This window comes from Borostomias antarcticus (assembly GCF_949987555.1).
Source record: "Borostomias antarcticus genome assembly, contig: scaffold_102, whole genome shotgun sequence".
Taxonomy (NCBI): domain Eukaryota; kingdom Metazoa; phylum Chordata; class Actinopteri; order Stomiiformes; family Stomiidae; genus Borostomias; species Borostomias antarcticus.
The window spans coordinates 440,435-455,434 of NW_028176625.1; the positions used below are offsets into that span (position 1 = coordinate 440,435).

The 15,000-nt window shown below is 48.1% G+C and overlaps 1 protein-coding gene across 1 annotated transcript in view; it reads right to left on the bottom strand.

The window, feature by feature from the left end:
- Window positions 1-15,000, bottom strand: part of arhgap10 (Rho GTPase activating protein 10) — a gene marked incomplete at both ends in the record, with an annotated part of 196,527 nt that overhangs the window by 74,166 nt on the left and 107,361 nt on the right. The window contains one exon of the mRNA XM_084462248.1: window positions 6,693-6,777. Within this exon, the coding sequence (XP_084318374.1) occupies window positions 6,693-6,777 (85 nt within the window). The remainder of the gene's footprint in view (window positions 1-6,692; window positions 6,778-15,000) is intronic.

Here is a 15,000-nt window from a genome sequence, read left to right on the forward strand (position 1 = left end):
CCTCAGATACACAACCCCCTCCCTCAAATACACAACCTCCCTCAAATACACAACCCCCTCCCTAAATACACAACCTCCCTCAAATACACAACCCCCTCCCTCAGATACACAACAACCTCCCTCAAATACACAACCCCCTCCCTCAATACACAACAACCTCCCTCAAATACACAACCCCCTCCCTCAAATACACAACAACCTCCCTCAAATACACAACCCCCTCCCTCAAATACACAACCCCCTCCCTCAAATACACAACCCCCTCCCTCAGATACACAACCCCCTCCCTCAAATACACAACCCCCTCCCTCAAATACACAACCCCCTCCCTCAAATACACAACCCCCTCCCTCAGATACACAACCCCCTCCCTCAAATACACAACAACCTCCCTCAAATACACAACCCCCTCCCTCAAATACACAACCCCCTCCCTCAAATACACAACCCCCTCCCTCAGATACACAACCCCCTCCCTCAAATACACAACCCCTCCCTCAAATACACAACCCCCTCCCTCAAATACACAACCCCCTCCCTCAAATACACAACCCCCTCCCTCAAATACACAACCCCCTCCCTCAGATACACAACCCCCTCCCTCAAATACACAACGCCCTCCCTCAAATACACAACCCCCTCCCTCAAATACACAACCCCCTCCCTCAAATACACAACCCCCTCCCTCAAATACACAACCCCCTCCCTCAAATACACAACCCCCTCCCTCAAATACACAACGCCCTCCCTCAAATACACAACCCCCTCCCTCAAATACACAACCCCCTCCCTCAAATACACAACAACCTCCCTCAATACACAACCCCCTCCCTCAGATACACAACAACCTCCCTCAAATACACAACCCCCTCCCTCAGATACACAACCCCCTCCCTCAAATACACAACAACCTCCCTCAGATACACAACCCCCTCCCTCAAATACACAACCCCCTCCCTCAAATACACAACCCCCTCCCTCAGATACACAACCCCCTCCCTCAGATACACAACAACCTCCCTCAGATACACAACCTCCCTCAAATACACAACCCCCTCCCTCAAATACACAACCCCCTCCCTCAAATACACAACCTCCCTCAGATACACAACCTCCCTCAAATACACAACCCCCTCCCTCAAATACACAACCCCCTCCCTCAAATACACAACCCCCTCCCTCAAATACACAACCCCCTCCCTCAAATACACAACCCCCTCCCTCAAATACACAACCCCCTCCCTCAAATACACAACCCCCTCCCTCAAATACACAACCCCCTCCCTCAAATACACAACCCCCTCCCTCAGATACACAACCCCCTCCCTCAAATACAAAACCCCCTCCCTCAAATACACAACCCCCTCCCTCAAATACACAACCCCCTCCCTCAAATACACAACCCCCTCCCTCAAATACACAACCCCCTCCCTCAAATACACAACCCCCTCCCTCAAATACACAACCCCCTCCCTCAGATACACAACCCCCTCCCTCAGATACACAACAACCTCCCTCAAATACACAACCCCCTCCCTCAAATACACAACCCCCTCCCTCAGATACACAACCCCCTCCCTCAAATACACAACAACCTCCCTCAGATACACAACAACCTCCCTCAAATACACAACCCCCTCCCTCAGATACACAACCCCCTCCCTCAAATACACAACCCCCTCCCTCAAATACACAACCCCCTCCCTCAAATACACAACCCCCTCCCTCAAATACACAACCCCCTCCCTCAAATACACAACAACCTCCCTCAAATACACAACCCCCTCCCTCAAATACACAACCCCCTCCCTCAAATACACAACCCCCTCCCTCAAATACACAACCCCCTCCCTCAAATACACAACCCCCTCCCTCAAATACACAACCCCCTCCCTCAAATACCTCCCTCAAATACACAACCCCCTCCCTCAGATACACAACCCCCTCCCTCAGATACACAACCCCCTCCCTCAAATACACAACCCCCTCCCTCAAATACACAACCCCCTCCCTCAAATACACAACCCCCTCCCTCAATACACAACCCCCTCCCTCAAATACACAACCCCCTCCCTCAAATACACAACCCCCTCCCTCAAATACACAACCCCCTCCCTCAGATACACAACCCCCTCCCTCAAATACACAACCCCCTCCCTCAAATACACAACCCCCTCCCTCAAATACACAACCCCCTCCCTCAGATACACAACCCCCTCCCTCAGATACACAACCCCCTCCCTCAAATACACAACCTCCCTCAAATACACAACAACCTCCCTCAAATACACAACCCCCTCGATCAGATACACAACCCCCTCCCTCAAATACACAACCCCCTCCCTCAAATACACAACCCCCTCCCTCAAATACACAACCCCCTCCCTCAAATACACAACCCCCTCCCTCAATACACAACCCCCTCCCTCAAATACACAACCCCCTCCCTCAAATACACAACCCCCTCCCTCAAATACACAACCCCCTCCCTCAAATACACAACCTCCCTCAAATACACAACAACCTCCCTCAAATACACAACCCCCTCCCTCAAATACACAACCCCCTCCCTCAAATACACAACCCCCTCCCTCAAATACACAACCCCCTCCCTCAGATACACAACCCCCTCCCTCAAATACACAACCCCCTCCCTCAAATACACAACAACCTCCCTCAGATACACAACCCCCTCCCTCAAATACACAACAACCTCCCTCAAATACACAACCCCCTCCCTCAAATACACAACCCCCTCCCTAAAATACACAACCCCCTCCCTCAGATACACAACCCCCTCCCTCAAATACACAACCCCCTCCCTCAAATACACAACCCCCTCCCTCAAATACACAACCCCCTCCCTCAAATACACAACCCCCTCCCTCAGATACACAACAACCTCCCTCAAATACACAACCCCCTCCCTCAGATACACAACCTCCTCCCTCAGATACACAACCCCCTCCCTCAAATACACAACCCCCTCCCTCAAATACACAACCTCCCTCAAATACACAACAACCTCCCTCAAATACACAACCCCCTCCCTCAAATACACAACCCCCTCCCTCAAATACACAACCCCCTCCCTCAAATACACAACCCCCTCCCTCAGATACACAACCCCCTCCCTCAAATACACAACCCCCTCCCTCAAATACACAACAACCTCCCTCAGATACACAACCCCCTCCCTCAAATACACAACAACCTCCCTCAAATACACAACCCCCTCCCTCAAATACACAACCCCCTCCCTCAGATACACAACCTCCTCCCTCAGATACACAACCCCCTCCCTCAAATACACAACCCCCTCCATCAAATACACAACAACCTCCCTCAAATACACAACCCCCTCCCTCAAATACACAACCCCCTCCCTCAGATACACAACCCCCTCCCTCAAATACACAACCCCCTCCCTCAAATACACAACCTCCCTCAAATACACAACCCCCTCCCTCAAATACACAACCCCCTCCCTCAAATACACAACCCCCTCCCTCAAATACACAACCCCCTCCCTCAAATACACAACAACCTCCCTCAAATACACAACCCCCTCCCTCAGATACACAACCCCCTCCCTCAAATACACAACCCCCTCCCTCAGATACACAACAACCTCCCTCAAATACACAACCCCCTCCCTCAGATACACAACCCCCTCCCTCAAATACACAACAACCTCCCTCAAATACACAACCCCCTCCCTCAAATACACAACCCCCTCCCTCAAATACACAACCCCCTCCCTCAAATACACAACAACCTCCCTCAAATACACAACCCCCTCCCTCAAATACACAACCCCCTCCCTCAATACACAACCCCCTCCCTCAAATACACAACCCCCTCCCTCAAATACACAACCCCCTCCCTCAAATACACAACCCCCTCCCTCAAATACACAACCCCCTCCCTCAAATACACAACCCCCTCCCTCAAATACACAACAACCTCCCTCAAATACACAACCCCCTCCCTCAAATACACAACAACCTCCCTCAGATACACAACAACCTCCCTCAAATACACAACCCCCTCCCTCAAATACACAACAACCTCCCTCAAATACACAACCCCCTCCCTCAAATACACAACCCCCTCCCTCAAATACACAACCCCCTCCCTCAAATACACAACAACCTCCCTCAGATACACAACAACCTCCCTCAAATACACAACCCCCTCCCTCAAATACACAACAACCTCCCTCAAATACACAACCCCCTCCCTCAAATACACAACCCCCTCCCTCAAATACACAACAACCTCCCTCAAATACACAACCCCCTCCCTCAAATACACAACCCCCTCCCTCAAATACACAACCCCCTCCCTCAAATACACAACCCCCTCCCTCAAATACACAACAACCTCCCTCAAATACACAACCCCCTCCCTCAAATACACAACAACCTCCCTCAAATACACAACGCCCTCCCTCAAATACACAACCTCCCTCAAATACACAACGCCCTCCCTCAAATACACAACCTCCCTCAAATACACAACCCCCTCCCTCAAATACACAACCCCCTCCCTCAAATACACAACCCCTCCCTCAAATACACAACCCCCTCCCTCAAATACACAACGCCCTCCCTCAAATACACAACCTCCCTCAAATACACAACCCCCTCCCTCAAATACACAACCCCCTCCCTCAAATACACAACCCCCTCCCTCAAATACACAACAACCTCCCTCAAATACACAACCCCCTCCCTCAAATACACAACAACCTCCCTCAAATACACAACCCCCTCCCTCAAATACACAACCCCCTCCCTCAAATACACAACCCCCTCCCTCAAATACACAACAACCTCCCTCAAATACACAACCCCCTCCCTCAAATACACAACAACCTCCCTCAAATACACAACAACCTCCCTCAAATACACAACCTCCCTCAAATACACAACCCCCTCCCTCAAATACACAACCCCCTCCCTCAAATACACAACAACCTCCCTCAGATACACAACCCCCTCCCTCAAATACACAACCCCCTCCCTCAAATACACAACCCCCTCCCTCAAATACACAACCCCCTCCCTCAGATACACAACCCCCTCCCTCAGATACACAACCCCCTCCCTCAAATACACAACAACCTCCTTCAAATACACAACCCCCTCCCTCAGATACACAACCCCGTCCCTCAGATACACAACCCCCTCCCTCAAATACACAACCCCCTCCCTCAAATACACAACAACCTCCCTCAAATACACAACCCCCTCCCTCAGATACACAACCTCCCTCAAATACACAACCCCCTCCCTCAAATACACAACCCCCTCCCTCAAATACACAACCCCGTCCCTCAGATACACAACCCCCTCCCTCAAATACACAACAACCTCCCTCAAATACACAACCCCCTCCCTCAAATACACAACCCCCTCCCTCAAATACACAACAACCTCCCTCAAATACACAACCCCCTCCCTCAAATACACAACCCCCTCCCTCAAATACACAACCCCCTCCCTCAAATACACAACCCCCTCCCTCAAATACACAACCCCCTCCCTCAGATACACAACCCCCTCCCTCAAATACACAACCCCCTCCCTCAAATACACAACCCCCTCCCTCAAATACACAACCCCCTCCCTCAGATACACAACCTCCCTCAAATACACAACCCCCTCCCTCAAATACACAACCCCCTCCCTCAGATACACAACCCCCTCCCTCAAATACACAACCCCCTCCCTCAGATACACAACCCCCTCCCTCAAATACACAACCCCCTCCCTCAGATACACAACCTCCCTCAAATACACAACCCCCTCCCTCAAATACACAACAACCTCCCTCAAATACACAACCCCCTCCCTCAAATACACAACCCCCTCCCTCAAATACACAACCCCCTCCCTCAAATACACAACCCCCTCCCTCAAATACACAACCCCCTCCCTCAAATACACAACCCCCTCCCTCAGATACACAACCCCCTCCCTCAGATACACAACCCCCTCCCTCAAATACACAACCCCCTCCCTCAAATACACAACCCCCTCCCTCAAATACACAACCCCCTCCCTCAAATACACAACCCCCTCCCTCAGATACACAACCCCCTCCCTCAAATACACAACCCCCTCCCTCAAATACACAACCCCCTCCCTCAGATACACAACCCCCTCCCTCAGATACACAACCCCCTCCCTCAAATACACAACCCCCTCCCTCAAATACACAACCCCCTCCCTCAAATACACAACCCCCTCCCTCAAATACACAACCCCCTCCCTCAAATACACAACCCCCTCCCTCAATACACAACCCCCTCCCTCAAATACACAACCCCCTCCCTCAAATACACAACCCCCTCCCTCAAATACACAACCCCCTCCCTCAAATACACAACCCCCTCCCTCAGATACACAACCCCCTCCCTCAGATACACAACCCCCTCCCTCAAATACACAACCCCCTCCCTCAAATACACAACCCCCTCCCTCAAATACACAACCCCCTCCCTCAAATACACAACCCCCTCCCTCAAATACACAACCCCCTCCCTCAAATACACAACCACCTCCCTCAAATACACAACCCCCTCCCTCAAATACACAACCCCCTCCCTCAAATACACAACCCCCTCCCAGGTCCCTCAGTCAAACAGCATTGTTCAGGGAGAGCTGAGCTCTGCGGAGACGTACCTCAGATACAGCTTGAGCGCGCTGGTGAGTGTTTTGACGTCCCAGTCCTCGCAGGTGGACAGGTCCACCTCGCCACTCTTCTCGTCTGCGGCGGGGGAGGACAGGAACAGGAAGAGAACAAATGTCTGAGACGAGGCGCGACGCACAACATGTACCAACAACCCTTGAAAACGCATCAAACTCTGTTCAACGACAGCTTTCATGTACATAAGAGTGTAGTATGTATAGGCCACTTGGGAGTACGGACCTGCTCTGGGAGTAGAGAGAGGGAGAGAGAGAGAGAGAAAGAGAGAGGGAGAGAGACAGACAGACAGAGAGAGAGTGAGAGACAGACAGAGAGAGAGTGAGAGAGAGGAGGGGGTGGGTCAGCTGAGCTGAAGGGCTGTGTGGTGTGGTGTGCTCTGTTATCACACCTGAACTGACCTCCGCTGCTCTGAACATGATACGGCTACTACAGTTGAAGTGTGTGTTTGTGTGTGCGTGTACTGTGTGTGTGTGTGTGTGTGTGTGTGTGTGCGTGCGTGCGTGCGTGTAAGAGATAATTAAGCAATTGACCACTCGAGGCAGTGGGTTACAGGGGATTTGACCACAGCTACGGGGCGTTGTTAGAAGTATAGCTGTGGTAAAATCCCCTGTAACCCACTGCCTCTCGTGGTCAATTGCTTTTCTACAACGGTTACTACATATATATATTCACAAAAAACACTCAGTAGTAACATTCAATCATTTACTTACTGATCATTCTTATCATTTTAGTATTTACAACATCTTCGGCGATAGGCTATAGTTCTGAATTAAATGGTTGCCAGGCAACATAGGCTATCTGGCCTATTTGGGTTGGCCTTGTTCACATAAGCCATAAGGCATAATTCGGGTGGTTCACGTTTATTTGAATATTTCCAGACATGGTGCAGTTATTAAAACAGTTCTCCAGAGCACTCATTTTTGCTGGTAGGGGTGTGGAAGTGTTGGAGTCGGACTGATGAGTGCGTTTTTGTAATAGGATACCTACAGTAGGTAAACACGAGTGTAATTAATAAAAAGGCGAGGTTGCTGCGAGTGGTTGCTGAGCGAAGCATAGTACCGCTTGATCTTATCAATAACCTCGTCAATGAGACTGACGGCGCATTAATACTAATTGTTATGCGGTCGCAGCCGTGGGTTACAGTGTATTTTAAAACGGCTACTAGCCAATCAGAATCAAGAATCCAAACTCTCCTTTCTTGTAGAAAGGTTGTCTGTGTATAGGCGTGTGTGTGTGTGTGTGTGTGTGTGAGGAATGGAGTGGACAGAGCCAGGCTGAGTCAGACGCTGGTGTGTGGCCCAGACCCCAACTTGTTCTAGGTGTGCTCTGTCGGTTTGAAGTCTGTGTATGAGTATGAGTTCGTCCAACTAATGGTTCTTGGATGTGATTGCTCTCTTTTTTATTTGAATGAAGAGAGGGAATGGGCCTGAATGGGCCGAGCTCTGACTGAAGAGAGGGAATGGGCCTGAATGGGCCGAGCTCTGACTGAAGAGAGGGAATGGGCCTGAATGGGCCGAGCTCTGACTGAAGAGAGGGAATGGGCCTGAATGGGCCGAGCTCTGACTGAAGAGAGGGAATGGGCCTGAATGGGCCGAGTTCTGACTGAAGAGAGGGAATGGGCCTGAATGGGCCGAGCTCTGCCCGGCTGACTTTGGGACTCTGGGTTTCTGAGACTTTCAGCACATTCTTGCAGAATTCCAGGTGTTCTTTTTCAGTTGGGTTTGAGTCCCAGTGATCTTGTTTCATTACTGGGCCCCACATTTCAGGTCCATATAAAATGATTGGTTCCATGAGACTTTGGAAGAGTTTAAGCCAAATGGTTGTTGTGGAGTTTAATTTGGGTAGGAACCTCCTTGTACTATAATGAGCCCTAGGAGCTTTATCTGCCAGTGTGTTCATAGTCTTGCCATAATGTCCTAGCACCGATTGCCTCGGCATTGTTTTAAAAAAGCAGTTCTTGTCTGAATATGTCGACTTAACTAAATCATATCGTGCCCCCAATACCGTTTTGGAACAACTGGTATAAAAGACCATTGTGCCAGATTGAACCAAAAGCTTTCTTATGATCAACAAAACAAGCATACATGTTCTCTTTATTTGTTTAGAGTGTTTGTTTATGTGTTTGAATGGAGGGTAAATATGTGATCTGTGCTTCCATGTTTGGTTAAAAAGCCAATTTGAGATTTACTTAATGCATTGTTTTCAATGAGGAAGGATACTATTCTTGAATTTATTATGCTACAAAATAGTTTCCCTAAATTAAAGTTCACACAGATGGACAGATGGCCCTATGGTTATGATGGCCCTATGGTTATGATGGCCCTATGGTTATGATGGCCCTATGGTTATGATGGCCCTATGGTTATCATGGCCCTATGGTTATGATGGCCCTATGGTTATAGTTCACACAGATGGCCCTACGGTTATGATGGCCCTATGGTTATAGTTCACACAGATGAACTATGGTTATAGCTCACACAGATGGACAGATGGCCCTATGGTTATGATGGCCCTATGGTTATAGTTCACACAGATGAACTATGGTTATAGTTCACACAGATGAACTATGGTTATAGTTCACACAGATGAACTATGGTTATAGTTCACACAGATGGACAGATGGCCCTATGGTTATAGTTCACACAGATGAACTATGGTTATGATGGCCCTATGGTTATAGTTCACACAGATGAACTATGGTTATAGTTCACACAGATGGACAGATGGCCCTATGGTTATAGTTCACACAGATGAACTATGGTTATGATGGCCCTATGGTTATAGTTCACACAGATGAACTATGGTTATTGGGGTCTAGATTGTCTCATTTTTTAATTTAAGTTTAAATCAGACCCTTGTTCCAGATATACTGTAGAATATATCCCACCTTTTAATAGCAGGTTAAATTTTTTCATAGGCCATTTGGAGAACTGAGTTAAACCCTAACCCTTCAACATGTCTGTTCTGATGCACGCCTCTCCATTTGGACTGAACTGAGTTAAACATGTCTGTTCTGATGCACGCCTCTCCATTTTTCACATCTGCACATTTTTCATTTAGCTCTTTCATTGTAATCGGACTGTCCAAAGCCTTTTGGTTGTCTTTTATGTGATTGATTTCAATGATTTCAATGTGATTGATGACACATTATTTAAATGTGTCAATTATGGAAGTCTGATAGGTGTTTGAATCATGTTCTGGATATTTATATACATTTGAAAAATATATTTTTTCCAAACTTTGCCATTCTGAATTGCAATGTTAGTTCGGGTGATTTTTTTTTTCCCAGATTCCAAAATGTATTTTTGTCTATTGTTTCTTCAATTTTGACCAGATCATCATCTGACACTAACCCTCCACGTCTCTCTCTCTCTCCCTAGAGTATGTCTCTCTCTGTATCTCTCTTTCTCTCCCTCCCTCCCCTGTGATGTGTTTCTGGTCTCTCTTGTACAGTATTTGTGTGTGATGTGTTTCTGGTCTCTCTGTATTTGTGTGTGATGTGTTTCTTATCCAGCAGGGCTGTGTGTTTCTGGTCTCTCTCCCTCTGCCCACAGACTGCCTGGCCAACACCAACCAGCTATAGAGTAGTCTCTCCCCAGACTCTGGTAGTCTCTCTCTGGTAGTCTCTCCCCAGACTCTGGTAGTCTCTCTCTGGTAGTCTCTCTCCAGACTCTGGTAGTCTCTCTCTGGTAGTCTCTCTCCAGACTCTGGTAGTCTCTCTCTGGTAGTCTCTCTCTGGTAGTCTCTCTCTGGTAGTCTCTCTCCAGACTCTGGTAGTCTCTCTCTGGTAGTCTCTCTCTGGTAGTCTCTCCCCAGACTCTGGTAGTCTCTCTCTGGTAGTCTCTCCCCAGACTCTGGTAGTCTCTCTGGTAGTCTCTCTCTGGTAGTCTCTCCCCAGACTCTGGTAGTCTCTCTCTGGTAGTCTCTCCCCAGACTCTGGTAGTCTCTCTCTGGTAGTCTCTCCCCAGACTCTGGTAGTCTCTCTCTGGTAGTCTCTCTCTGGTAGTCTCTCTCTGGTAGTCTCTCTGGTAGTCTCTCTCTGGTAGTCTCTCCCCAGACTCTGGTAGTCTCTCTCTGGTAGTCTCTCCCCAGACTCTGGTAGTCTCTCTGGTAGTCTCTCTCTGGTAGTCTCTCCCCAGACTCTGGTAGTCTCTCTCTGGTAGTCTCTCTCTGGTAGTCTCTCTCTGGTAGTCTCTCTGGTAGTCTCTCTCTGGTAGTCTCTCCCCAGACTCTGGTAGTCTCTCTCTGGTAGTCTCTCCCCAGACTCTGGTAGTCTCTCTGGTAGTCTCTCTCTGGTAGTCTCTCTCTGGTAGTCTCTCTCCAGACTCTGGTAGTCTCTCTCTGGTAGTCTCTCTCTGGTAGTCTCTCCCCAGACTCTGGTAGTCTCTCTCTGGTAGTCTCTCCCCAGACTCTGGTAGTCTCTCTCTGGTAGTCTCTCTCTGGTAGTCTCTCTCTGGCAGTCTCTCCCCAGACTCTGGTAGTCTCTCTCTGGTAGTCTCTCTCTGGTAGTCTCTCTCTGGTAGTCTCTCCCCAGACTCTGGTAGTCTCTCTCTGGTAGTCTCTCTCTGGTAGTCTCTCCCCAGACTCTGGTAGTCTCTCCCCAGACTGGTCTCTCCCCAGACTCTGGTAGTCTCTCCCCAGACTCTGGTAGTCTCTCCCCAGACTGGTCTCTCCCCAGACTCTGGTAGTCTCTCCCCAGACTCTGGTGGTCTCTCCCCAGACTCTGGTAGTCTCTCCCCAGACTCTGGTGGTCTCTCTCCAGACTGGTCTCTCCCCAGACTCTGGTAGTCTCTCTCCAGACTCTGGTAGTCTCTCTCTGGTAGTCTCTCTCCAGACTCTGGTAGTCTCTCCCCAGACTGGTCTCTCCCCAGACTCTGGTAGTCTCTCCCCAGACTCAAATCTTGCATGTAATCGCTGCGCTCCTCATACTAGATAATAGAGTCTGAGCCACTTCGCTGCCCAAGCTGGTGTTCTGAGGGCGTATCGACGGGTCAGAATTGAAAGAGTGACAGATCGTAGCAGCAAATGAGAGACGCTAGCCCAGGTTAGATGGGCGGGGCATATCTATGGGCCAGCAGACTACTCTGAGTAGGTACGTTTGTGTTTCATTGTGTGTCTGTGTGTGTGTGTGTGTGTGTGTGTGTGTGTGTATGTGTGTGTGTAGCTACAGATGGTAGGGGAGATATCAGGTGTTTGGTTGTGGTGTTGGGGCATGTCTTAAGGGGAGACACGGTAGGTGAAAACATCGTTTTTCAACGCCCTGGTTAAATTTGAGATTTTGTGCTAGTTTGCTTCCATAACATGTCTTCTTTCATACTAGTGGAAATAAAACATCAAAAATACGCATTTAGATGTTTATTTTACTTAATTTAGTCCGTTTGCATCTGTAGATTCTTCCTAAAATCACCAAAAGTTAGCATTCTTTCGAAACGAGCCGAACCGCGGGCGTTATTTGGACCCGGTCATGTGATATATCATTAGAAAGATCTGGCTCTCGAGCGTTATGTTATCGCAACCAAACCTGATAGTTTCATTTGTATCACAACCAATCGTGGAAATACAAAGGCGGGTTTGATGCTAAACGTGAAATCTCATTGGCTGTTGTTGATTTCTGAGAACGTGATTGGTTCAGCGCGTCATGTGACACGTTTCCATTTCCTGATATCTAATCCAAACAATGCCGTCTGTAAAGCGTTCTAAACGTAATAAGCAACAACGACAACAGTGTTTGCCCGCAAGGTTGAACAGAAAACAAGAGAAACTAAATGGAAAGGTTTACATTTATGAGATATAAAGGGCCTATTCGCGCAAGTTGTCATTAGCCAGTGCTATCATGTCCAGTGAGCAGCAGGGAGATGGGGCTAGCGTTAGCATGTCCAGTGAGCAGCAGGGAGATGAGGCTAGCGTTAGCATGTCCAGTGAGCAGCAGGGAGATGCGGCTAGCGTTAGCATGTCCAGTGAGCAGCAGGGAGATGGGGCTAGCGTTAGCATGTCCAGTGAGCAGCAGGGAGATGAGGCTAGCGTTAGCATGTCCAGTAAGCAGCAGGGAGATGAGGCTAGCGTTAGCATGTCCAGTGAGCAGCAGAGAGATGCGGCGTGTTTGAATGAGCTGATAACTGGGTTGATTTGTCCTAATTGTGCAGGGACTGGTCTCAAAATTAACATAGATCCTCAGAATAGTGGGTTCTGTAGTACTTTGCTCTTACAGTGCAGTCTTTGTGAGAAATGGCTATCGCAAAAGTGTCTACACATCGACTCGGCTTCATGATACAACTAGGAATGATGTTGCATTTGATGTCAATGTGAGGATGGTCCTCTTAGCGCACGAGTTAGGGTTGGGGTATGCAGCTCTCCAAAAGATTAGTAAAGTGTTAGGGATCCCAGGGCTTCATCTGAAAACGTATCAGAAACATGACAAGAGGGTGACAGGTAGGCTATTGAAACGTGTTCCCTCTCTCTCTCTCTCTCTCTCTCTCTCTCTCTCTCTAGCCAATATCAGAAGCCTATACATATGCACAGTAGTCTCCCTCTCTCTACCTGTGGCATTTATACATGCATCCATAAACTGACCAAATAAATTGTTTTAATTTCAGTTGCTGAAATAGAGAGAGGTCTTGAGTCCTTGCACAGAAGCAGAGAGCAGATTAGGCAGGCATATGCAGATGTGGACCCAGAGGTAGGTAAGCTGCTTGCCAATAAATGCAAAATGTTACAAAATTATTACAGTTATTGAGAATTATTACAATAATTCTCAATAACCAGCGTTCAGTGGACAACATGAAGGCGGCAATATGGGGTAGTCTGCTTCACTGATGACAACCCCATGCGCACCAGGAACATATTGTGGTTTTAGGACAGTTTTGTGGACTGCAGCTGAGTGGGTTCTACAGACAAGCTGCTTAGAACAGTTTTGTGAACTCCAGCTGAGTGGGTTCTACAAACCAGCTGCCTAGAACAGTTTTGTGGATAGCTAGTGTGGTGCCATCTGAGGAGTGACTCTGTAGACCTATGACGGCATAGCTTGATGTCTCCTATGGTGTTGCTTTTGACGATGGTTATATCACTTGTTTGTTTGGCAATCTATATTTAGCTTCTTTTGGTGTTTACCCTGCATTGTTTACCACATCTTGTCCTGTGTATTTATGAATCAGCTTACTCTTCATGTTCATTCATTCATTCATTCATGTTTTCTCCATGTAAAACGCTTAAAAAAACACAAAAAGCTAGATAATCTGTTTTCTCATGCATGTCCTCGTCAAATGTGTCTATCTTTGTCCATGATCTGTTTAACAAAATAATACAAGCTTTCTAAAAGGGAATGTTCTCTTCCCTACTAACATTGTCTCGTCTCTAGTCTCGTCTTACTAACATCCCACTCGTGGGCTGTGCCTTGACGTGGTGAGTGGGCTTCCAACTAAACAGGTCTTACTTCTCTATACAAAATGTCTACTCTGGACTATTCTGAATCCACAACATGCAACAAAATTCTCTGCGCTACGATCGTTGTTGGTGCCGAGAATATTGTTGTCGTCATTCGTCAACAACAATCCGATCGTAGCGCAGAGAATGTGAGCCGGAGAATAGCAGGCTGCGCGCTGGCCTGTGCGCATGCGTGCTGGAGCAAGTGGGGGAGAGGCGTGTAAAGATCATATTACAGAGGCTACAGACCACGTATTTGAAAACCGAAACAATGCCTCGCGTTGAGGAATCTCAACTGTCGATTCATCAAATCTGATTGCTGAAAACAACCGTTTAGCGGCCGAAAATGGATTTTGAGAAACTGCATTCCCGTTGCCCCGTGCGCCGCCATTACATGGATATACTGGCTCGCGCTGGATTTTAAATTTCTTCTACAGGCCTCCGAACAACACAAAAGTGATCTCGGTGAGTCAAACTTCTTATAATATGTCGTAAATAAGGTCCAGGTTGTCAAAAACGAGCATTTTCCTTTAAGGGGAGACACACCAGGTGAATAGGAAAAAAAAATCCTTAATAGGTATCACCATCAAACTCCCCCAGTTTGTTAGGTACATTAAGGAGCATCTTTTTTGTATTACAAGTTTTCTGAATCTTATGGATAAATATGCAAATTAGGCATTATATGCACACACATCTGCACGCCAATGAGAGGAGGAGGGCCCCCAGGCTGATGATGTTAAGCTACTGTAGCTTTGGCAGGTCTGAGTGTGTGTGTGTGTGTGTGTGTGTGTGTCTGAGTGTGTGTGTGTCTGAGTGTGAGTGTGTGAGTGTGTGTGTGTGTGTGTCTGAGTGTGTGTGTGTCTG